The 27121-nt window shown below is 38.2% G+C and overlaps 1 protein-coding gene across 2 annotated transcripts in view; it reads left to right on the top strand.

Moving 5' to 3' along the window:
- Positions 1-27121, top strand: part of IPMK (inositol polyphosphate multikinase) — a 214293-nt gene that overhangs the window by 176872 nt on the left and 10300 nt on the right. For both annotated transcript variants that reach the window (XM_029609777.1, XM_029609776.1), the window contains exon 6: positions 16761-17159. In XM_029609777.1, the coding sequence (XP_029465637.1) occupies positions 16761-17159 (399 nt within the window). The remainder of the gene's footprint in view (positions 1-16760; positions 17160-27121) is intronic.

The raw sequence follows: 27121 nt of genomic DNA on the forward strand, positions 1-27121 counted from the left end.
TTAGTAGGCCTCTCAAGCATTGGGAGAGAAAGCCAGGCCCTGGTGCAATGCTGTGCAGACCTAACTGTACAAGCTACTTGTCATGTCAGCAATGATGTCACATCCCCCACAGCCCCCCTCCCCCATTTCTGTGCCATTTGCTGCAAACACATAACCAGAGATGGAATAGAGAAAGAAGCATCTCTTACCTATGAGAGCCAACCATCACTGTAGAGGCCATCCTTAAAAGTTTCATAGAGGTCCGATTGCTTAAGTATGAAGGAATCGTGAGCAGCTCCCGGGTACGTTGCCACCACTTTGAGGATGTGCATTCGAGTGCCACAAACCACTTGCATGTTGAGGGAGTGGAAGAGCTTTTTGTTGCGGAAGATCTCCTCCCTGTCATGAAGTGGGATGATATGAGTGAGGTCAATAGCTACCAGAACATTGAGAAAGTTAGTGATGGCATAAAAGCCTCATTTTAATTCCATCAAGTCCTTGTCCCAAGGAAATGTTATGTAGCGATTCATGTGGTCCGATACAGCTGTTATCACCTTGTCCAGACAGCAGGAAAATGTGGTTTGGGACATTCCCCTCATGACCCTCTACTGTCGTTTTGGAAGGAGCTGGTTGCCACGAAATGTAGGGTGATCAATAGTTTGGTGAAGCCCGGCACAGCATGGGACCCTTTGTGACTGGATCCAGATCCCCTCAGGATAGCCTGAGAGCTGAGGTGATACCTGCTAACCACATAATTCTCTGGCATGCCCAGCATTGAGGCTAATGGAGGAAAGATGCACTTCCTGTATTTCCTCTGCCGTGCCCTCCTGCATGCCAGGTGCTGCTGTGGATCCTGACCCTCTCCCTGTGGGGCCAGTGGCTCGGGCTCTAGTGCAGAGACTTCCCTAGGAGGGGTTGGAACTTCCCTTGTCTGTTCTTGTGGTGGTGGTGGTTCTTGTTCTGGTTGTCTGCGGTGAGTCTCCTGATGCATCCAGTATCCCCCAACAAGTAAACTTGCCACTAACATTATGTGTTTAGGAAGACCTGCCGGGTAAGAACAGGTGTCTTTATTGGCCCAGGAGGGCATGGTAGGTGTGTCTGATAGGCTTCATTTTATTGTGTGAGATAATAGCTGCGATCTGCAATAACGGCCATGGGCACACAATAAAAACTTTTTTACCTTCTATCGCCAAAAAAAAAAAAGTGTAGTTATTTCTGACATTAAATCCCGTGTTACTGTGCGTTAATCTATCGCGGAATGCGGAAGAATACCTTAATTTTCAGTAACTCCTCCCACTTGCAAACTAAAATTAAAATGTGCATATTACCTTGCGTTATGCTATTTATCGCATGCGCAATGTGCATTAGACCCATTTAATGTGCATTGAGGCCCTAACGCATTTTGATGAATGACCCAAATAGTGTAAGTCCTTTGGGGGTTAGGGAAATACGTACAGAACCTGAATGTAATCCACTTTGAAATTTCGAAAAGTGGAATATAAGTAAAATAATTAAGAGGCAGCACAGTGAGGGAAAAATCTGTTCAATCTGGGATTTTAAACTCGAGAGGTTGAAGCCAAGAGTCTGGTTATAGACTCAAGTGTTGCAGGCCATGTAGAGAATGTTGGATAGAAGAACAGCAGTTCACTGGACAAGTTTATTCTCTGGTTTGATAAAATACATACAACCAGTCTAGGCAGCCCACTGCTCTGTCTCACATGTGTTTCTTTAGCTTCATTCTGTTTGAAAAGCATGATAACTCTTCCCTTTCTCCATTTGCATATTTGTAAATATTTTTTTGTGCTAATTGGAGTATACATTTTTCTTTTCTTTTTTTTCTTCACAATTTTAGAAAGTAGGTATGGAAAATGACAGTTGTTGAAAGGCAAAATGGTCACTCAGACTGTCTGACCTGCACTTTATCTGCTTGCTGTTGAGATGAGAGAAAATATTTGTGCTCATTTGGTTTAGATTAGTTCAGTCACAGCAAAGCCTCACCTCTCAGATTTCAGTAAAATAATGTTGCACACTGTACAGGTCTTATGAGCTAGTTCAATAGTATATTAATAGAACTTCTGATTTTAGGTGTTTATAAATGGTAAATTTAGGTAATTATTTTCTAGCTAATTAGTTCTTTATGGATACCAAAAATCGGTGTGTGGTATTCAAAGCGTAGATACTGTTGTTGGGTACCTATTCTGGTTGAATCTCAAGGCAAAAACCCAAGAGAAAGCTACAGCTTTGGAGGTGAAATTCTTCTAAACTCATAGGAAGAGCAGGATCTGGGGGTAATTATATCTGATAATCTTAAGGTGGGCGAACAGATGGATAACTTGACAGTAAAATCCAGAAAATGCTTGGCTGCAAAGGGGGAGAAGTCAGCAGAAAAAGAAAGACGATATTGCCCCCGTATAAGTCCCTGGTGAGACCTTATTTGGAATACTGTGTATAATTCTGGAGGCTGCACTTTCAAAAGGATATAAATCAGTTGGAGTTGGTCCAGAGGGTGGTTACTAAAATAGTCAGTCATCATTCTAAAGCCTATGTGGATAGACTTAAAGATCTAAACATGTATACCCTAGAAGAAAAGCAAGATGGGGAGATATGATAAACATTTAAATAACTCAAAGGTTTCCATGCACAGGAGATAAGCCTCTTTCAACGGAAAAGAGGCTCTAGAATGAGAGGTCATGCGATGAAGTTGAAATGGGGTAGACTCAGGAGTAATCTTATGAAATATTTCTTTACAGAGAGGGTGGTGGATGTGTGGAACAGCCTCTCATTGGAGGTGGTGAAGACAAACAGTAGCTGAATTCAAGAAAGCATGGGATAAATACAGGAGATTTCTAAGGAAATGATAGTAATTATAATTCTAAATTAATTGGGCAGATGGGCAAACTGGATGGCTATACGGTCATCTTCTGCAGTCATATTTCTATGTTTTTTTGAATGAAATACATATGCAACTGAGGAGTGGTTAGCATGGTTCCAAGGTAGGCAAATGAGAAAGAGAGAGAATTAAGGAAGTAGTGTTTCTCTAACAAACACTTATTTTATTTTATTTTTTACAGCAGGTAGGGGTGGTCTTATTGGGGTTTATCTGTTAAAACCTGAAATCAGAATCCCTATATATATAGGCAATAAATACAACTGAAAATTGAAATTTATCAATGGGAGAACTGAGTGTTCTGTATATCAGTGAGAGAACTCCATAGCCTTGTGTGTGTAGATATAATTGAGCACTGAATTCAGATGTAGTTTTGGCTTCTGTTATTCTCTCCAGCTGTATCAGTGCCTTGCAGAAGTCTTCACATCCTTGCTCTTTTTTACATTCTTTTGTTTAAAAAAAAAAATACAGATCAAAATGCATTTAAATAGATTGTGTAACTGTTCTACATAGCACATTCTACAGCTACATTGTGAAAGAAAAATTATAGAAATCCAAAAGTAATCAAGAAAAAATACAAAAAGTCTTGATTGTGTAAGTCTTCACACCCCTTGACTCTATTTATTTATTTTATTTAAAATAATTTATATTCCATCCTACCCGGTCAAGTAGTTCAGGGTGGATTGCAGTGCTTGGTATAATCCTGTTTTGCAGCTATATAGCAGTCATGAGTAACTTAGGATAAGCATCTACCAACTTTGCACACAGGATAGTGCAGTTTTGTCCATTCTGGGCAGAATAGCTCAAATTCTTTCAGGTTGGCTGGGGATAGTCTGTGAATTGCAGTCTTCAAGTCTTGACACATTTTCTATTGGATTCAGGTCTTGGCTTTAACTGGGTCACTCAAGGACATTCTCTCTTCTTATTAAGCCACTTCATTGTTACTTTTGCTTTGTGCTTAGGATCATTGTCCTGCTGAAAAGTGAAGCTTCCCCCGAGTCTCAGTTCTGTGGCAGACAGGAACAGGATTTCCTCTAAGATCTGCTTGTACTTACATTGTCCATATTTTCTTCAGTCTTCACAAGCTTCCCTGTCTCTGTTGTAAACCATCCTCACAATATAATGCTACCACCAATATGTTTTACTGTAGGGATGGTGTTAGCAGAATGATTTTTATGCCACACTTATCGCTTAGTATTGAGCCCACAAAGTTCCACTTTGGTCTCCTCAGACCACAAAACCTTCTCCCACATGTTTGCAATGTTCCCTAAGTATTTCTTTGCAAATGTTGTGGTATACCTCATATGGCTTTTCTTCAACAGTGGCTTCCTTCTTGCCACCCTCATTATACAGGTTATGTTTATTGCGTAATCTTGAAATGTATTGCATAGTCAACATTTTCCTCAGTCTCGGGCAGAGACCTCCTGTAGTTCTTTAAAAAAAAAAAAAAAATCTTGCGCCTCAGTGACTTTCCAGAGCAGTTTTGTAACCAATATAAGGGTATGCATAGCCAGGCGGAGGCTGCCTCCTCCTCCTCCCCTGCCCTCTCTAAGAAATACTGGCCATGCTATGGAAACTTACCACTACTTACCTTATATACAATCAGAAAAGTCTAAGAAAAGACATCTATTTGTCTCTGTATCAGACTGCTTTATTTTCAGACATTTCAGGCTTAGCAGTTAGAGGCATATGTTTATCTTATCCTAACTTCCTTAATAGAGCAACAGAGAGGTTACAATAAAAGCAAAAGTAGTCCATTTGCCTATAAGTAAAGAATCACCTGAGCTAAAGGATTCCAAATAGGTTGTTAATACAAAAAACACACTTTGAAATGTCTATATGCCAATGCCAGAAGCCTTAAGAAGTAAAATGGGAGAGGAGTTATAGCAGTGAATGATGATAGACATAATTGGAATCTGGAGACCTGGTAGAAGTAGGATAACCAATGGGACAGTGCTATATCAGGGTACAAATTACAATACAATAATAGGGAGGATCAACTTGGTGGGGGTGTGGCACTTTTGTCTGGGAGGGCATAGAGTCCAACAGGATAAAAATCTTACAAGAAACTGGACCAGCACACAAAGCTGGTCACAGCCTAGAACTTGTCTTTATTAACACCGACACCTGGTTAACATACGACTCTTACATGACTTGCAACTTCAATCACAAAAAATGACCCGATGAAGTTTATCTACTGACTTCCTTTTAATATTGAAACTCTTCAACAAAAACTACAACTTGAACTAACAAACATAGATCTATCCAATTTTGAAAATGCCATAACCTCTTGGCTCAATATCACCAAATCTGTCTCCATCGAAATAAACCCCACCATCACAAAGACAAGGAAAAACCCACAACATCAGAATCAATGGTACAATGAAAATATTAGATCCGCCAAATGTGAACTCAGGAAAAAAGACAAAGCATGGCGTAAGAATAAATCATAGAAACATATATATAGAAACATAGAAATGACGGCAGAAGAAGACCAATCGGCCCATCCAGTCTGCCCAGCAAGCCTCACACTTCTTTTTTTTTTCTCATACTTATCTGTTTCTCTTGGCTCCTAGTAACCTTTGGTTCTATTTCCCTTTCACCCCCACCATTAATGCAGAGAGCAGTGATGGAGCTGCATCCAAGTGAAATATCAAGCTTGATTAGTTAGGGGTAGTAACTGCCGCAATAAGCAAGCTACACACATACTTATTTATTTACCCAGACTATGTTATTCAGTCCTTATTGGTTGTTTTTCTTCTCCCCTGCCGTTGTAGCAGAGAGCTATGCTGGATAAGCGTGAACTATTAGTTTTACTTCTCCCCTGCCGTTGAAGCAGAGAGCTATGCTGGATATGCATGAAGTATTAGTTTTTCTTCTCCCCTGCTGTTGAAGTAGAGAGCTATGTTGGATATGTATTGAAAGTGAAGTATGCATTGAAAGCCACATTATCAACAAATATTGAATAAGCCTAATAATTGGTAATACCTATAGCTTATGAACTCTTCGTTAATTTTACATACTCTTGCCCACCCCTGTTTTTTTTGTTTTTTTTTTAAATTTGGAGATGGCAGGCCTCCATCCTTCCGCTCCGTGAAGGTGGAACACCAACCACTGGCCACTGGCATCCCGCTCCGTGAATTTTGTATTCTATTCGGAATTTTAATGGGAGCCAATGTAGAGATATGAGAAATGGAGTTATATGTTCGTAGTTTTTTGTGCCTGTTAGGATTCTGGCAGCTGTATTTTGTAGGATTTGGAGTGGACAAATATTGGAAATCAGAGAAAAAATTGGAAAAAGAGAATCAAATTCTCTTCTAACCGCTTTTTGAACTTACTTATCCTACTATAAAAAACTTATCAATAACGCAAAGAATTCTTCTCAAACAAAATCAACAAGTTACAACATTACCCCAGAATGCTATTCTCCATTACTCAAAATCTTACTAAAACCCTGAATGAGCATAAAACATCATTTACCGTAAAAGGATGCAATAAGTTTGTGGAATTCTTTAAAGAGAAAATTAATAATTTAATCAGTAACAACCTTAATGATAATATTTAAAATATCAAGATGCAAAAAAAAGAAATACCAAGCTGGTCGAACTTTGACCCAGCCTTCTCACTGGAAATCCAACAATCATCAAAAAAATGAATCCAGCCAATCACTCCCTTGACACATTCCCATACCAGCGATAAAAACCATAGAAACCACCTTAATCAAGACTGTAACCAAGATTGTCAACTTATCTTTTGCAGAAGGAAAGTACCCCGATTTCTTAAAATCAGCAGTAATTAAGCCCATCATAAAAAAGAACAATCTTGATCCAGACAACCCACTAAACTATCGCCCTATATCTAACTTACCATTTATTGCCAAGATCTTTGAAAAGGTTGGCCACTCACAACTCACCGATCACCTAGAAAAGAACAGCATCTTATATCCTGCGCAGTTTGGTTTCAGGAAACACCTAAGCATTGAAACACTACTCCTCTCACTAAATGACACCATCCTCAGAGTCTTCGACAATGGGCAAAGCTACTTACTAATCCTCTTAGATCTATCAGCAGCGTTTGACACGGTAAACCGCACAATCCTTCTTGACCGGCTGATGGAAATAGGAATAACTAAGTGGTTTTCATCTTACCTATCAAATAGAAGCTACCATGTAATAACTAATAATACCCTCTCTAAAAAAAATAAAATAAATAAATCTAAACACTGGAGTCCCCAAGACTCCGCTCTATCTGCATTGCTCTTTAACATTTACCTACTTCTGATATGTCACTTTCTAGCTGGACTTGGCCTGACTCACTTCCTCTGTTGATGACATCCAAATACTAATCCCAATTCAAAATACATTAGAAGAAACCTATAAAAAAAAGTAATCTATCTCTCTGTAATCAAACAACTGTTAACGCATATGAAACTCATAATTAACATTGAAAAGACAGAAATAATAATCCTGGAAAGAAAAACTAGTCAATCCCCTCCACCACCTCTCAATCTTGAGAATCAAATGGCATCAATTTCCCCGGTCATGCATGCACGCAACTTAGGAGTCATCATTGACAATGAATTATCCTTCAAGAAGCACATCACAACCAAAATAAGGGACAGATATCACAAATTACTAACATTGAGACGTTTAAAGCTGTTTTTAACTCCAAATGACTTCAGATCAGTATTTCAATTACTCATATTCTACAGCTTGTACTATTGCAACTCCTTATTAATTGGACTACCGCTTTCCAATATTTGTCCACTCCAAATCTTACAAAATACAGCTGCCAGAATCCTAACAGGCACAAAAAACTATGAACATATAACTCCATTTCTCATATCTCTACATTGGCTCCCATTAAAATTCCGAATAGAATACAAAATTCTGACCATTCTACACAAATTAATACATGAAGAACAAACTGACTGGCTAAGTGCAGCTATCAGACTCCATGCACTACAACGAAACCTCCGTTCAACCAACAAAAGGCCTCCTGACAATTCCATCTGTTCAAACCGCACAACTTACCTCAGTCCAGGAAAGAGCCATCTCTCTCGCTAACCCTAAACCGTGGAACACACTTCCAACCGAATTAAAACTACAACCCAACTTGAAAACATTCAAGAAAGACTTGAAAACCTGGCTGTTCACCAAGGCCTATCAAAGCACCCAATGACAATCATGCATCCGCCTCACAATATACCTCTTTACTGCATCTCAATATCTTTATCTCTCTCAGACATGACAACTTTTATTTCTACCCTTATCATATTTTAATGCAATTGTACGCTTCTAATTATAACTTGTATTTCATCATTATTACATTGCTTCGTTTACTTCCAATGATAACTTTTATCTCATTTGTATTACAATGCCTGTATTACTTCTCTAACATGTCCGACTTCGATCGAAACTTGTAAACCGTTATGATGGCGAAACTGAATGATGGTATATAAAACTTGATAATAAATAAATAATGCTCAGCAGAATCTATATGGGTAGAAATCCCGTGAGTGTTGGGTAAGAGTATAGTGATAGGAATATATTACTATCCACCTGGCCAAAATGATTAAACAGATGATGAAATGCTAAGAGAAATCAGGGAAGCTAACCTAATTTGCAGTCAGTAATGATAGGAGATTTCAATTACCCCAATATTCACTGGGTAAATGTAACATCAGGACATGCTAGAGACGTAAAGTTCCTGGATGGAATAAATGACTGCTTCATGGAGCAATTGGTTCAGGAACCAATGAGAGAGGGAGCTATTTTATATCTAATTCTTAGTGGAACACAGGATTTGGTGAGAGAGGTAACAGTGGTGGGGCCACTTGGCAAATAGGGATCATATGATCAAATTTGAACTAATAACTGGAAGGGGGACAATATGTAAATCTACAGCTCTAACACTAAATTTTCAAATGGGAAACTTTGATAAAATGAGGAAAATAGGAAAAAACTGAAAGGTGCAGCTGCAAAGATTAAAAGTGGACATTGTTTAAAAATACAATCTTAATAGCGCAGTCCAGATGTATTCCACGTTTTAAGAAAGGTGGAAGGAAGGCAAAAGGATTACCAGCAAGGTTAAAAGGTGAGGTGAAAGAGGCTATTTTAGCTAAAAAAAAAAAAAAAAAATCCTTCAAAAATTGGAAGAAGGATCCCATGTGAAGAAAAAAGGAAAAAGCATAAGCATTGTCAAGTTAAGTGTAAAACATTGATGAGGCAAACTAATAGAGAATTTGAAATGAAGTTGGCCGTAGAGGCAAAAACTTATAATGAAAACTTTAAAAAATATATTTGAAGTAGGAAACCTGTGAGGAGTTAAAGGGCCTCTTAGGGAAGATAAGGTCATTGCAGAAAAACTAAATGAATTCTTTGCTTCTATGTTTACTAATGAGGTTATTGGGAAGATACCTGTTCTGGAGATGCTTTTCAAGGGTGTTGAGTCAGATGAACTGAACCAAATTACTGTGAACCTAGAAGATGTAATAGGCCAGATTGACAAACTAAAAAGTAGCAAATCACCTGGACCGGAAGGTATTCACCCCAGGGTTCTGAAGGTACTCAAAAATCAAATTTAAGATCTATTAAAATTTGTAACATAATATTAAAATCATCCATTGTACTTGAAGCCTGGAGGGTGGCCAGTGTAACCCCAATAGTTTGAAAAGGGCTCCAGAGTTGATCTAGGAAACTATAGACCAGTGAGTCTGACTTCAGTGCTGAGAAAAATAGTGGAAACTATTCTAAAGAGAGACGAGGTTTAATGGAACACAGTCAGCATGGATTTACCCAAAGGAAGGCTTGCCTCACAAATCTGCTTCTAAGAAAACTAAAAAGTCATGGTTAAAAGACAGGAAGCAGAGTAGGATTAAATGGTCAATTTTCTCAGTGGAAAAGGATAGACAGTGGAGTGCCTGAGGGATCTGTACTTGGACCAGTGCTTTTCAATATATTTATAAATGATCTGGAAAGGAATACGATGAGTTAAGTAATCAGATTTGCAGAAGATACAAAATTATTCAGAGTAGTTAAATCACAAGAGGATTGTGATAAATTGCAGGAGGACCTTGCAAGACTGGAAGATTGGGCATCCAAATGGCAGATGATACATATAGGGAAAAATAACCCATGCTGTAGTTACACGATTTTAGGTTCCATATTAGGTGCTACCACTTAGGAAAAAGATCTAGGTGTCATAGTAGATAATATATTGAAATTGTCAGCTCAGTGTGTGGTGGCCGTCAGAAAAGCAATTATTAGAATGGTGAATAAAACAAAAAATGTTATGTCTCTGTATTGTTCCATGGTGAGACTGCACCCTGAGTATTGTGTACGGTTCTGGTCGCCGCATCGCAAAAAAGATATAGTTGCACTGGAGAAGGTACAGAGAAGGGTGACCAAAATGATAAAGGGGATGGAATGGCTCCCCTATAAGGAAAGGCTAAAGATGTTAGGGCTGTTCAGCTTGGAGAAGAAACAGCTTAGTTGGGGGGGGGGGGGGGGGGGGAAATATGATAGAGGTCTATAAAATCATAAGAGATCTAGAATGGGTAAATGTGAATTGGTTATTTACTCTTTCGGATAATAGACTAAGGGGCACTGAATTAAGTTAGCAAATAGCACATTTAAATCTAATCAGATAATTTTTTTCACTCAACACACAAGTTCTGGAATTTTTTGCCAGAGGATGTGGTTAGGGCAGTTAGTGTAGCTGGGTTTAAAAAAGGTTTGGATAAGTTCTTGGAGAAGTCCATTAACTACTATTAATCAAACTGACTTAGGGAATAGCCACTGCTATTACTGGCATTAGTAGCATGGGATCTACTTAATGTTTGGGTACTTGCCAGGTACTTGTAACCTGGATTGGCAACTGTTGCGAACAGGATGCTGGGCTGGATGGACCTTTGGTCTGACCCAGTATGGCAACTTCTTATGATCTTATGTTCAGGTTTATACTGAGTAAAGCACTGCATCATTAGTAAACATTAACCTATCAGAGACTTGCTTAGTTAACTCCATAACTTTGGGAGATTAACTTCTGTTTCACCCTGAAGCAGTCTCTGAGGAAGTAGTCTCTGCCGAAGGGAGCCCACATTCTTGGCATCAGTCGATTGCTGGGCTAAGGCTTGTCTGAGCCCTGAAGAAAAAAAGACTGGTTCGAGATGAACAGCCAGGTAACAGCAGGGCTTCTTCAGGTGCAGGACATTGGAGTTCATCTGCTTCATCACAGAGAGGGGCAGGGGTGATGCTTTGGGTGTCATCTCTTGCTGGTGTGTGTGGAATTCTTCTGCCAGTTCCCTCTCTACTCCCCCTGAGCCCTTTCTTTGGCTGCTTTTAACAGCCCAGGCATGCTTAAGTAAACAGCTCATGCACAATGAAACAGAGGGGTGGATGGTGTTTTCTAATTTCCGAGTGCTGGTCCCCCCTCTCCCATTTTGGGGTAGGGGGGTGTTACTGCTCCTACTGCATGGTGACTTCGGACCAGGGTATGATCTCTATCCAACAATTTCCTGACCCATGAGCTGTCTTGTAGTGTCAGTGCTTTTCTATGAGCTGACATGTCTGATAAGCTAGCCTTTTGGGATAGGCTGTCTTTCGTCTCTGGGCAGGTTTGAGTTGTTTTTCTGTCCCATACACCTGGGCAACTTATTCATTATTTGCGGAGAAAAGCTATAGCTCTTAAGTCAACAGGCAGATCTGAGCACGTATTGTCATTCTGGTCAAAAGTTCATCTTGTATTTTTATTGAAACATACATGTTGGTGTCCCTCTTGTGGAGTCAGTATGAAACATGTGTCTTCTACATTTTCTTTAACACACAGCTACTGACTTTGGAGGGATAGCTTGATTGTGGCATTGGCTGTATTAAACTGTTTCCACTTTATAGAGATGGACCTGACAGTGCCCCAAGGGATGTTCAAACCCATTGAAATTTTCTTATAGCCTTCCCCTAAGCTGTACCTTTTGAATAACATGATTCCAGAGTTCTTTTGACAGCTTCTTGTTCAGCATGTTTTGACCTTTGCTTTAAATTCAGTTCATACTAAAGAACAGATTGATTCTTTATCCAGGAGAATTTGAATCGGTTCAGCTATTATGATTGGACATAGGCCTTAAAACTATATAAGGATGTAAATTATTTTGCAATCAAGATGACTTTTTTTTTAATATTAAAATATTTTTGGACTATTTCTATAATTTCATTTTGAAAATATAGAGTATGTGCTGTAGATCAGTGAAACTCCTATTCGACTGCATTTGATTCATATTTTTTTTTTTTACAGAATATGAAAAAAATGTAAAAGGTGTGAAGATATTTTTGCAAGGCACTATACATAGAGGAATTGGGAAAACATTTGGTCAAGGCAGCTTTAAATCAAAATGAGCAAAATTCCATTACAGAGTTTAGAGTTTTCACTCTGTAGTCATTTGGAAAAGCAGACTAAGAGGAAAAAATATCTTCCTATTTTTTATATTTTTAAATTATATTAATTTTTTTTGGGGGGAGGGGGTTACGGATTTGATGCACATTTAGGAAGCCATTTAAATTTCTATTGGGTAATTCTTGATGGCCATATTTTATAAATTGTTTACATTACAAATCTTACATTTGAAAAGTTCAGATTCCTAGCTATCCAGTATTACCAAGACACAATATGGTGGGCCTGGAGAAATTACTTAGGATCAAAAATTCTAAGTACTTTTGATTCTTGAGACTTGACTGACTTCCTAGGTCTGTTCATGGTTAGGGGATGTTGTAAATAGATACATTATTAAGATAAAATTGAATGCATTTCTTGCAGTAAATTGTAAACACTTTTGTTCCACTTAGTGTTAACTCTCCATAATTTACACACATAATTTTATACCAAATTAAAGGGTTAAAATAACCTTTTCTTAAATTAAATTCTTGTTAGAAATGGAAAACAAATGCTAAAACAGTGTTGGCCATATGCTTTTCAGTTTCCGATTATGCAGGAAGCATCTTCATGTAATCTTTTAAAAAAGATTTATTGTGGTAGCAGGGAACTTTTTTTCCCCCCAGAAAAGCCAGACATCCACTGGAAGAGTGAAATGTCTGTCAGAATCTTGCTATCTTTCTTTCTTTTCCTCTTTGCCATTAATTTTAAGTGCCCACAGTAGCTGTTGCTGTCTCTTACAGTAACACTGTGTGTGTGTATGGAATTTTAGATGTAGATCTTATCCACTAAATGATTCATAAATTGTATATTAGAATTAGAGGCCTGGCCATGGGCCGAGCAATGAATAAATCATGCTTGTACAAAACACTGAAAAAACTAAAGCAAGAGGAGCTTGACTAAATGAAGGCATTTAAAGAGTTTCAAGAGGTGTAAAGACAGAAGTGATTCAATACGCCACTATCTCGCAATTGTAGAGATGGCTTTTGTGTATTATGGTGGCACAAGAAATCATCAGAAAATCATTTTATTTATAAATTCAACCATTCCTTGTTAGCTTAGTTTCCTATAAAGAAACTGGCCTTATAATATCACTATTTTGTAGATTCAAGCAGTTTTCGCTCCCTTCCCCCACCCATGACTTTTGAACCATTCTTTCAGATTTCTTGCACAGATACAACAGTATCCAGCTCACACTTTTCATCTGTTCATCTTCCCCAACACTTAAATCTTGTTTAGTTTTATTATTTTTTTTTATCTTAGTTTCCTATGGACAATGAGCCAGTTCAGTTTATTTTATTTATTTAAAGCTTTTATATACCGTTAATCCGTATTTAATCACGACGGTTTACAATAAATAGAAAATAAAATCGATAATATAAAATCAACAGTACAATAGAATTTTATATAAAACAAACTATCAAAATAAAATCAATATTATAGCATGAAACAAAAACTTATAAACTAAAATAATAAAGGAAAAGGCATGCCTCATATTTCAAATTTGGAAAGAAAATCCATGCAACAATAAATTGGTTATTCCATACCCTCGAAAGCTTTCTTAAATAGCCACGTTTTTAAATCTCAAGGGGGTCTGAGCACATTGTGATGTCATTAAGCATTTTTAAAGCTGCTCTTCCATTGGTTAGGGCCTTTGGTCACAAGCTGACTCTATTTGTAGTCTGGCTTACTTAAGACAGTAATTTGGATAACATTATGTGCAAATTTCTGTACCAGAGAAATGAAGCATCATGAAATATTCACACATCTCAGTGTTTACTCTAACATTTTCTAAGGCTGTTTATTGGATACCAGAATCGAATGTGTTCAGCACTTTGTGTTGTGGGGTGTACTGTTTTCTCCTCAGTGCTTTAGGTTTCATTGAGCATAAGGGAATGTAGAGTTGAATTAAATATTTTCTAAGATTACTCCTGCCCTCTTTCATCTTCCTCCCTTGATCGCTTCGTTCAAAAAGGAAAGGAGGCTCTAGAACGAGAAGTCGTAGGATGAGGGTGAAATAGGAAATATTTCTTTACTGAAAGGGTAGAGGTTTTATGGAATGGCCTCCCAGTAGAAGTAGTGGAGAAAAAAAATGGTATCTGAATTCAAGAAAGTATGGGATAAATACAGGGGATCTCTGAGGGATTGTAGGGCTAGATAAATTGGATGGATGGGCAGACTAGATGAGCCATACAATTTTTTCTGCTTTCATTTCTCTGTTTCTAAACTGGAAAAGATAGTAGGCCTGTAATGCCACACAAAATCATTCTGATGGTCATGGGCTGCTGCTTTTTAGGATTATAACCTCCTATAGCGGTAGATTTTCAAAGGGATAGACACATACCCCCCGAAAACCTACCCCAAACCCCCCCCTCCGCTCGCCGAGCCTATTTTGCATAGGCTTGGCGGAGCGCGCAAGCCCCAGGACGTGCGTAATTCCCGGGGCTTGCAAAAAGGGGCGGTCGGGGGCGTGGCCAGGGGGCGCGATTAGAGATCGGGGCAGGCCCCGACACAGCGGCCTGTGTCGGGGCCTGCTGCGCCAGCGCGCGTAAGTTACTACTGCCTGGAGGCAGTAGTAACTTACTGCCTGGAGGCAGTAGTAACTTCTCCGATAAAGGTAGGGGGGGGGGTCTAGATAGGGCCGGGGGGGGGGGGTGGGTCAGGTAAGGGAAGGGGGTGTTAGAAAAAAAGTTCCCTCCGAGGCCGCTCCGATTTCGGAGCGGCCTCGGAGGGAACGGGCAGCGCGCGCAGGGCTCGGCGCGCGCAAGTTGCACAAATGTGCAACCCCTTGCGTGTGCCGACCCCGGATTTTATAAGATACGCGCGTCTACGCGCGTATCTTATAAAATCCAGTGCACTTTTGTTCGCGTTGGTGCGCGAACAAAAGTACGCACGCGCGTATGTTTTTAAAATCTACCTCATAGTGTGTTGAAATAGTAACTTAGTAAATGACTATAGAAGGAGACTCAAGTGGTCTACCTAGTCTGCCCAGGACGTTGCTTTGGGCAGAAACTGCTGCTTCTTATGGGTGATCCCTTGCCTTCTATTAAGTTTAGTAATTGCTGCTCCCTGTACGTTATTCCATGCCTTCTGATAAGGGTAGTAATTGCTGCATGTGCAAGTTCTTCATTTCCATCTTTTAGCCATTAGGGATTCTCTGTGTTTAACCCACGCACTTTTGAATTCAATTACCATTCTTGTCTTCATTAACTTTTCTGGGAGGGCATTCCATGCTTCCACCACCCTTTCCATGAAAAAAATATGTCCTGATTTTGCTCTGGAGCCTGCCTCCTTTGAGCTTTTTATGTCCCTTAGTTCTACAACTTTCTTTCCATTCGAAAGACTGAAAAAAAAGAAGAAATCAGGACTGCATGGCTTGTTTTATCTCCACTGACTGCCAGTGATGTGGTACTTTGATACTGTATTCACACTCGACTAATTTGTGATGTTTGTGTTGCATTTCACCCATTGATGTAATGGAAAAGAATTCTTGGAACTGAAGCAGGACTCATGCTCTTGAGCATTTCAAAGGGCATTGCTCTTGTACTTTGTCAGCTACACCAGTGGTCATAATGACCAGCAAAACACAATCGATGCACAGTAGTAGATACTGAACCCAAGGCATCTGGGAAGCTTTAGTTTAACTGAATAGCAGCACAGAGCTCCTTCCATCCTATGTTGCAGAAAGATGCACAGGCTGTCCAAAATCCTGAAATGCAGAAAAATAGACACCAGTTTTAATGAACAAGCTATAGAAGCAATTACTTTGCCAGAGTCTGCAAAAAAGAAGGTTGCATGTCTCACAGCAGATACTGAGACTTGTTAAGTGTACTAGTTAACTGTATGTTACTCCTTTTTTACCCAAACTGAGGCGGTGATGTTAGGGCACTGTGCTAATGATCAGTGTTATTTCTTGTTTGCACTAGGATGTCAAATTTAAAGGCTATTCTGAAGCACATTTTGAGATATGTGAGAGGAATAAGGGACATTAGAGCCTCCTAAAATTACATTGATGGGTGCATTTTTCTTTTTGCTGGACAGAGTGGAATAAAAAAGTTATTAATAAATTTAAGACTGTCCCTCTAACTTCAGGGCAACTGACCAACCTATAACTTGTACATGCTATTGTTATCATACCCCTGTTCTATGTAAACTGATATGATACGATTATTTCATGAATGTCGGCATAAAAAAGTATAAATAAATAAATACATTAGGGGACATATTTAGACAGGCTTTTTCTTAATATGATGAATGAATGTGTCATGTAAGGTTATATATATGAGATATTTGAGTACAATTTCTTGGTCTGTAAGAAAGATGTTGGACTTGTTGTTTTGTCCCGATTTTATTACATCTTGCATGCTTTTGTTTTGATTTTTATTGTTTTATTGTAATCTGAATGAGGCAGAATATAATTTTTTTTTTAATATATAAGTAAATTGTTGTATTGAATACTTTTTTGCAGGTGTTTCCGGTTTTTTTCATAATGGATGCTGTTTGAGGAAAGATGCTGTTGCTGCAAGCATTCAGAAAATTCTGAAAATTCTGCAGTGGTTTGAGAGCCAGGACAAGCTTCATTTTTATGCAAGCTCGTTGCTGTTTGTTTACGAAGGTTCTTCTCTGCAGACTGGAAGGTTGAATGACGGAGCCTTGATGGGCAAAAGAGTTGCACCCAAAGGACAGCTGCCAGATGGAGAAGTGCCGGAGCGCAACAACAACATTCATGTCATAAGCCCTACAGAGAATGGAAAAACGGAGGCCTCGGTAGGCAAAAACATGTCTAAAATGTATGGATTTCACGCAGCAGCCTGCTCTAAGAGGCACCACAGCCAGGTTTCACAGAAAGCAGAAAACCTGCAGCAAGGTAAATTATGGAAAAACACTACCTGTGTTTCCCAAGAGCATCTAAATGGAAACATTTTACCCCAACTGGAAACCGTGTTCTGCAGTATATCCCCAGAGCTAAAGGAGAATGCAGAAGTGGAAGTACGCATGATAGATTTTGCTCATGTGTTCCCTAGCAACACAAAGGATGAAGGATATATATATGGGTTGAAACATTTGATTACTGTACTACAAAGTATTTTAGATTATTGACTTTTCTGCAGTTTTCTCCTGAATAATGAAGAGCAACAAAATATAAAAGGGTTTCTATACTTATAATGCTACTCAACTGGGTTTGTATTGTGATCCTACTTTATTATGTCTGCCTTTGTACTATTGGTAGAAGGGTTTAACTTTTTATAATCTTACTCAGGAAAACTAAAGGGTAAATTAACTCATTAGGAATTTGTAAAAGACAGTGCTCGAAGTAATGCAGGAAAAGAGAATGCAAGAGCTTAGTTTGATAAAACATTTGGTTGGTTAGAATGTAAGACGACATCAGCAATGGCACCTGTAGAATCAATTTTATAGGACCCAAGAAACAAATCGGAAGCCGATCAATAATGCTGGAAAGCAGGACAAACGGTGGTGATCGGTCTTTTCCTCCAACTACGTGACAAAGAAAAAACACACCGTACCAGCAGTGGTATTCCTTTTTAAAAATACACCAACTGCACTCTAACTGCTAAGCATTTCCAATTGATATGTTGTGAAGTTCTCATATTGCTATGTGAGTTAATACAAGCAACCATTGGTACAGTAGCCCCTGAGGCAGCGAAACTCAGCCAGAGTCGGGCAAATACCAATAAAGAATCAATTTCATACTCGGACAAGCCCCTCAAGAACCATTATACCTCTGAAGCTATTAACATCTGTATGTGGGACACCACAAGGGTCAGTAAGGTAGAGATGGGTAACAGAGGAATACCAAAATGCATGTTTTTGAAAAGTGTGGTTATTTCACAAAAAGGATCCCTTTTGCTCTTGAAAGAAAAAGATGAGTTCTAAGCAACACTATAAAATCCTCCATGTTTACTTCCTAATAATAATTAAAAAAAAAAATCTTGAAACTTCATATGGCTGCAGGGTAGGAGGGTTGATGCTCACGCTGGCAGAAGTGTGATGCCCAGAAAAGGTTCTTCCCTAGTGCACTAGATGTATGTTTTGTTTTGTTTTGTTTTTAAACAGAAAAGTAAAAATGTTTTTAAAACTTGAAGTTTTTATGCACTCCTCAGGGTCCCTTTTGCCTTTTCTTTGGAAGCGAGTAGGAACATTCCGAATGCAATCAGTACTCTTCAAAAATACCCATTCTGGTATTTTGTGTTTTTATAGTCTTGATTTCGTGATTCACTTTCTGATCACTCAAAATAATAAAATGTGAGCCTGTGAGAAATGTAAATTTCATCCTGAAATAGGTGACATCTTTCTTACTGAGTGACATTTGAGAAATATGAGACCCATTAGTGTATTAAAAATGGGAAAGTCACTAAAATTATCTATTTTTTCATTTAAAAAAAATGGTGTTTTAACTCTAGTATATAAATGAGGTATGAAGTGCCCTATTATGGAAATAAGAGGATCTCTGGCAATATGAAGACTTACCTTCTTAGACTGAATTGACTTTTTGTTGCTTCTCCATCATAAGAGAGAGGAATTTTACCCTTTCTGGTCATGAGCCATATTTACATTTAAAGGATGTGTGGTGATGACCATTGCCCTTACTGGTGGTTTTGCTCTTAGCTGCAGTACTGAGTGCTAATAGCTTTCTGCACAGTGAGGATCAGGTTTGCTTCCATTTGTCACAATACCACTAAACGTGGCAGTTCTCTTTGGTGTACTTAGGACAGGCTACATTAGTATTGTCCCTTGCTGCTTAAAAAAAATCACATCTGAGCTGATTTCAAGGAAACAAGAATAACTGGAAAAATCCCAACATGTGGAAAATGTTTTTTTTTTGGAGTCTGGATTTGATGATTATGCCAGCATGAAAAAAAATTTTTTTTTGTGGAATAAATCTGCTAAAGCTTGCCGTTTTTAAACAAGTGACCTTCCCTGTTTTATGTTGTACGTCTTAATTTGATCATGCTATTTCTAATGCTGCTGGCTAGTGATATATCAGGTGTTGCAGAAGAACTGGATACCAGGAATGCTTATGATTGTCCCACTCCAGTCCTCAAAGGGCTATAAACAGATCTGGCTATAAGGATAACCAGTGTAGGATAATTAACTTGAATCTTATCAAAAAAAGATTTGCACTTCTTACACTGGGCCTTTTTTGTCTTTAAAAGAAAAAGCAATGGGAGCCTAGGGAGCACCCAGGGCATTTGCATAAAAAATATTTATAAATATTTGTATCTAGTGCCTACATATGCTGCATCTTGCTCCTGCCAGTAAAAGTCTTGACAGTCTACTTGCTGGGTATGACAAATGGAACAAGAATAGCCCTACAGCATTTAGGTGACTTTTCATAGTACTTTATATGCAAAGATAGGTTAAATGTATTTGACTATCCAGAAAATACTTCTCTGTGTACTTTCAATGGCCAAGATGCACAATATAAAGAACCCATCAAAACAGATTCGGGAAATATTTAAATTAAAAGAACTAATTGCTTGAGTGACTTTCTCTTTTTACTCCTTATGATAGCTGTATCCTTCTGGCATATAATATAAGAATAAAAAAGAATTGGAATCCCAGCAATCAGGAAGGATCAAAGTGCGATCAGTTAAGCTGCCTGTAGTGCTACTATTAAATCTAACTGATGTCTTCCTGTTTTGGGCTTAGGCTGTATGCTGCCTGGAAAGTGCTCGTTTTTCTATGTCTCCTTGCAGATATTGCTGAGATATAAGGGAGGAGGTTGTACAGATTAAGGGAAGGGCATTTTCTTGCCAGTGACACTTTTTTTTTTCTTCTTCCAGTCTTTCTTCAAATATTTTTTAAAATAAAAGTATTTAAAAATATTACATTTCATGCTTTTGAAATGGAATTCTAGATAGGAATTTGGACTAATTTCAGTTTTTGAAAATATTTTGTAAAGGTTTGTAAATTAAATTACACTGCATTAAGTTGTATGTATTGGGAGAAAATATTTCAAAATTATAATGCCCATTATGTTCCAGGTTTCCTGCCAGTTCTCGTAAAACGTCTGTCTGATCTTATAGGATAAAAATGGTTTTCTGAAATATTTTTGAGTCTTAGTTCTGACAGTGCTATAAGTATTATTTTTAAATTTATACCATATTCAGCTAACTTTTAACACTATGATCCTTAAAAATCTATCAGCATTATGTTTAGGGCTTTTAAAGAATAAAGAATGTCACAATAAGAAAAGAAAATGGTTTACCATAATGGTTCCCAAACCTTTCCATTCAGGGCTCATGTTCAAGTTATCACAAAATCACAGTTCCCACCAAATTAAAGATTTTCAAAATCTAAATAAATGGGCCAACCTGGCCTGTAGAGTGACTAGGGTTTGATTCCTGGCTTGGGTCTCCTGCTCCCTAGGTTGTCTGGGGATTCTGTGGAGGTGACCCTCACAGTCCCTGGGGTAGGGTGGGAAAGGGAGGGGGAGAGTCCCAGTCATTGTGCAGTGATGACACTTAGTAGCCAGATATAATGCGCATGATTGCAGGGATCCCCAGCTGAGAACTGTCACTGCAACAACTGGACTAAAGTAAGTTGGGAGGGGATCTCAGATAGGGGAAGAATCCTAGTTGTGAATGCCAGATCCCAACCTTGGTTCTGCTCAAGCTAGAAACTCAAAGGAGCAGAGAAAACTGCAGCCTCCAAAAAAAAAAAAATCCAAATAATCTCTCTGAGCACTAGGGAAGTAATTATGGTGCTGTATGTTTACAACAGTTCGAAAACTGATTTGTTGCTACTGTGCTTTTTACTCTTCACTGTCCTTGTTGAATATCTCTAAAAGGACATTATCATGGAATCCACCTGAAAGTCTTCAGGGAATCACTTTGGGCTCCAGACCCTCAGTTTGAGAATCAGTGCTTATATAATCATTTCATTAGTGATTTTTCTTTTAAGTATTGTATCGAATCTTGTAAGGAATTTGTTATATTTACCCTGATTTTATTGGATTATTACATTTAACCATAGATGGAATTGGTTTATTTATATTTTTAAAGCTTACCCTTTGAAATCACTTGGGATCCAAACAAATGGCTTTTCTCTTAATTAAATGTTACTCTTGCTAAAGTTGAATTGTTAAAGCTCTTCATTAAGGCATTTTTTCCTTCATTTTAGTTATGATAGCATTCTTTAAGGTTTGGTCTGGCCTGGCAATAGGTTTCAGTTAGTGCAAGAGTGCTTAACCATGTGCGGACTTGAGGCTTTAAGGGCATTGTAGCACTTTATTTCTAATGTAAAATGCAGTGATGGGATCCATGTAAGATGTTAATAGTAAAATCAGTAGGGAAGCCCCAGACTGGAAATATTTGCAAGAGGTGCCATTGAAGTTACACAGAAAGATAGCATTGCATTAAATGTACATAGTGGATCTGGTATAGGTACTTGTTCATCTTTTCAAATATCACAGATTATTAGCAAAATTCCATGCCATATGTTATTACATGTTGGTTTTACAGATAATTTAAATTGTGTGCAGCACTTAAAGATGCTTTATACCTTCTAGATTTTAAAAGTTTAATGATATTAGAGGCTTTTAATATGGAATATATATGATCTGCCTCTTTTACATCTTTACATAGTCTGTTGTAGTAAACTATAGGAGGTTTCTTCCACATTGTGCATTTGGAAAAAAATCTTTATTGAATCAAATCTGTTAGATTAGCGGTATTATTTTTCTCCCATACTTACAAAATGGGAGAAGTCATTTACCTTTAAGTCTTGTTGACTGTAATCAGTATTTTGTCATCTAAGATTTCTATGAAGCCAGTAAAACGGCATCCCCTCCTTATTGTCCTCTGCTAATTGGATTTCATAACAAAGAAAGCTCCATGGATATGTCATAGTATGATCTTTAAAGCTGTTAAAGGTAGTGAGAATTCCTGGCTGTAGTTTACTTTATTGCAACTCTTCTCCCAGGATTTTCAACATCATATACACAGTATTAAGGAAAAACTTGTCTCAGTCATGTAGATAAATACATAATATCTACTGTGCAGCCAATTTCAACACCTATATAACCTTGTCTGGTTTATGCAAAAAGTTTTCAATGAGATATAAAATAAGTTCCAGTATATGTGGGTTATTCAGGTATGACATTTTGTAATTACAACAAATTGCATTAGTGCCATCTATATCAATACATGCCAGTAATGGGAGTGGAGGAAAAAGGTGGCATTTCATCTGACAATTTTGTGTATCAAGCAAGATCAAGGATTGCTAACTGACAATGAATAGTCATTTAATCTTCCAGGTGATGAAATACGAGTACATAATAGGATGTGGTTTTCCATATCCTCTGTCTACACTTGGAGGTATTTTATAAAACAAGCTTTTTCCATTGTGCATAATGGGATATATATATATATATATATATATATATATATATTTTTTTTTTTTTGGTGAGTTGGCAATGTCTCTTTAACAAAGAGCTGCTTGTCTAGCAATCCAGTTGCCCTGTCATCTGTGCTCGATTTTCAAGAGCTTATTGGAAAGCAGATTTACAGCAGAGGCACATGAGCAGGAAGACACAGTTGTGGTGTTAAAAAAATAAATGCATTTTGTTGGGTCGGTTTTTGCTTTTTTTTAAGTGAACCACAAGTTCTGATATGAATATCTAACATTATTGGCTAGAAATTCAAGCACTGTTCTTGATTACAACTTTATCAGTAACTGGCTTTAAAAAATATTTGAATATAATAAGCACTAAGCATAAAATGTTCACATTTTTATCATAGGGAGGTATAAAACTTGGGATTAAACATGTTAAATATTTTTCCCAAGAGAGAAAATGTAGAATAACTAAATATTTTTGAACATGGGAACAGTTGTTGCAAAGGTTTAGGTAATTAGGGATGTGCATTTGTTTTGAAACAAATGTGTTTTTCAGAATGAAAGTCTATTTTTACTTTGTTCCAAATGGAACAAAGCAAATCAGTGTCCAAAAATATTGAAAATTTGTATATGCATTCTTTTTCTGAAGTTTGTGTGTGCAGTACATACTAGCATGCATGGAAGTTGTGTATACTTCCCAAAGGAAAAGCCATGAAAGAAATGAAAACACCCACCCAGATGAGCTGAAACAAAAATCTTTGTCCTGCACATCTCTACAGGTGGTAATGTAAACTGTTACTCATCATCTTCATTATCATTTATAGCACGCTTTTTCAACAAAGTGTGTTGCAATAGGTTGGGTCTTTTATGGATACAGTGTATGGGAAATAGTAAATTCCAGTACATAGCATAAGATAATTTCAGTACATAAATAGTGCAGTACAGAGCATAGTGATGCAGTAGGATAAGATCTATTGATATAGTGGTGCATAATAATAAAAACCTTGAAGTCTTTCTTGTTTTCCGAGAACAAGCACGATAAAAAATGCTATGCAATTGGGTATTGTCATTGACAGCACCAACATATAGAGCATTTCTCAAAAGCTAAGAAAATGCCTAGAGAGCTTTTGTAGGCATGCACAAGACTTCCCACTCGTTTGTGCCCATGCAGGGGTCTTTTCAGCCTATTTTTGTCTGCTGAACACCTCTGGCACTTTGTGACACAGTAGCATCTTTCATCTTTTTCTTGTTTTTTTGGTCTTCTCTGTTTATTTTTTCTAACTTAGTCCCCATTATCATCTTAGCTAGGCTTTTTGGCACTTGGTAAGAATTTTTTTTCCCTTTCATTGTTTTTTCATTAATACTTTTGGCCCCAGCATTCTTTTAGTTTACAAGGCTTTAAGCAGCATCAGTCAGCCTTTTTTTCCCCCCAACATTTTCACGTTTGATTATGCTACATATGTTTTCCCAACCATGGAACAGAAGAAAGCCAGCATCTTTAAAATGAGCCCATACTATATTCACAAAATGTGTCTCATGGATCTTCATTACATTTACGTGCACAGCTTGGGCTTGGATCACAGTGTTTCTAGTTGTAAAGAGATGTCACCCAAGGTAATTAAGCATCAAAGACTTTCACTTTTGGACATCTTTGCAGGTAGGTCAAAGACCAATATTGGCACTGAAGGCATCTATACCAAAGGATCCAGGAGCGATACTGACTGCTACTGGTTCTTCAACATCAAGGGAGCATCAGTCTTTTTTGGAGTCAGGATCCAGGAAGAGGCATAAGAGCAGGCGGTTTTAATACTTCTCCCTCTTGATGTCGGGGAATGGTGCCTCAATATCGAGTTCAGGATCAAGGAGAATTAAGCAAAGGCATCGAAGTACTGACATCAGTTTCCAATGGTATTCCAGACTGAGACTAAGGAAATAAGTGGCTGCTGTCTACTCTTCCAAGCCCAGGAAGGGGCTAAACCACAATTGTCTGTGATGGTCAATATCAGAACCATTGGTAATATCCCCTCTAGTTACATAGAACAACATATATTCTCTCTTTTTGAGGAGGAGTTAGACAGCAGGATCCTTGAGGCTGTCTCTCAGTATCCTAAGTGAGTTGAACTGCCAGTTCGGAGCACCTTAACACAACACAAAAAAGGTACTGATAGAACTATTCCTAGAGACCTCCAACTTGGCACCTAGTGGCATGGTGCCATCATCTGTCTCTCAGTTCCAAGCACTACCAGTGGACACCATTTTCACTGAACAAAAATCAAACAGTGAAGCCCCACCAGTCATCACAGGGTCCCCTCTATGGCATGGCTATAAGATTGGCGCTATCTCAGATTTCAGCTCACATGGTAATTCAGAATCTGAATCTGAGAGGTCCTGAGATCTGCCAATAGCTCTGAAGAGTCTGGTTCCAAAGAGGAGTACTCAGCAGGCCTCTCTTCAGCCCCTTTCCATCACAGTCAAGAAACAGGTGCTCTCTTTTGTGCAAAAAATGGCTAAGGCCATTCCCTTCAGCAGTTGAGGGAGAGCCCAGGGAACCTTTACTAGATTTCCTCAGATACTTGAGTACCTTTTAAGAAGCTAGTAGCAGGTCATTTCCATTAGGGCCTGCAGGAAATACAGACAAGAATGTGAGAATTCCACTTTAAGTATTTTCTTTTGGAATGAAAGTATACACTGGGAGGATAACTTTCAAATAAATGCGTACATCGGCATATACACCTGTATATGGCTATGCATAGTTTAACATAGTATTTTAGAAGCCACACGTATGATTTATGCATGTATGTATGCTTACATGCAAATACATATAATGCATTGAAACCATGTATATCCTACCTATTTTAAAAATATACATTCATGTATTTTACACGCAAAAGTAAAGTAGGATGATTATTTTTTTTTCTGAATTTTTTTTTTTTCATTAATGTTACAAACATAGGGATTTATATTTCACACAAATACAATATCAAGCTGTCTCATTCACAATTACCATAGGCAAAAAAAAAAGAAGAAAAAAAGATTTTTTTTTACAGCATATGATATATATATAGAAACTAATTTAGGAAATATTAATACTCCCCTTAATAACAATAGCATAAAGAAATTGGGAGATCCAATATTTATCATTAGGACAAACATGCTATATAATTTTCTAAGAAAGAAAAGAGGGATAATTTGTTTCATACTTATAATACTAGAGAATGGATTTTTCAGGCTGGTACTGTGTGACTGTCCAGCAGTTGTTTTAATTGGGCCGGATCAAAGAGTATATATTTATTTTCTCCTAATCTCAAATGACACTTACAAGGAATTCGAATAATCATTTGACCCCCCAAATTCCTAACTGCCTGACTCAAATTTAGAAAATCTTTTCTGCGTTTCTGTGTTTCTTTTGTAAGGTCTGGATAAATCCAGACCTTCTGCCCCAAATACATCTTCTCGCGGTTGCGGAGAAACATTTTTAAAATATTATCTCTATCTGAGGCAAATCTGAAAGTTACTAGGAGTGTCCCATAAAAATCTACTTGCTCCTCCAATGATGTTTCTAGGAACTGGGTTAAATCATCTCCAAGAGGTTGATCCAATGATATTTGATGTTGTTGTGGTGGTTTTTTCCTCGGTGATGTTGCAAAATATATATTCGAAATCGGTGGCAATACTTCTTGGGGAATCTGCAAAATCTCAATTATATATTTTTTGAACTGTTCTTGAGGTGATAGAATTTTAACACATGGAAAGTTCAGAACTCTGAGATTGAGATACCTTGTTTTATTTTCCAGGTTTTCAATTTTCCTTGCAACCATATCTTCCGTTTGGATCATTTTAACCTGAATATCTTTAACTGTTGAGACCTCTTTTGTAATTTCCTGTATTTTTTTCTCCTGATCTTTCTTTTGCGATTCAAGCTCCATGATTATATTTTGGGAAGAATTCACAGCCACCACAAGTGTAGAAATGTTTTTTTCTAACATTACAATTGCAGACCAAATAGAGTCAAACGTAGTTACTTTTGGCCGGACAAGTCTCTGCACAGTTAAAGCCTGACTCACCATTCCTTGCTGGCAGACCTCTGCAATCCTGTTGGATTCGTCTGTCAGCGTCTCTCTGCTCCGCTGCAAGCTGACATTACTGCTAGGTCCCGGCTCGATGTCTACAGCCATACTCGGGAGGTTTTCTCCCCCCCCCCGATCTGACCTTAGCAGTTGCAGGCAATTCGGCCTCAGTGCAGCCACTCGACTGATCCTCCACAATCGCTCCCCCTCCGGTATTCAGGCTCTGTGAGGAAGCGACTTCGATCGGGGTTGCATCCAAGTTTGGAGGCAGAGGAGTCTCTAGTCCCCTCGGGGACAAAGATATTTCGTCCAGGAGAGACAGAGCGTGTCCCGCGCTCATGCTCTCAGCGGACTCCAACCCGGGGCTTGAAACAAATGTCGGCGCAAAGAACCCCTCGATGCG

The sequence above is a fragment of the Rhinatrema bivittatum genome, chromosome 7 (genome assembly GCF_901001135.1).
Source record: "Rhinatrema bivittatum chromosome 7, aRhiBiv1.1, whole genome shotgun sequence".
Lineage (NCBI taxonomy): Eukaryota > Metazoa > Chordata > Amphibia > Gymnophiona > Rhinatrematidae > Rhinatrema > Rhinatrema bivittatum.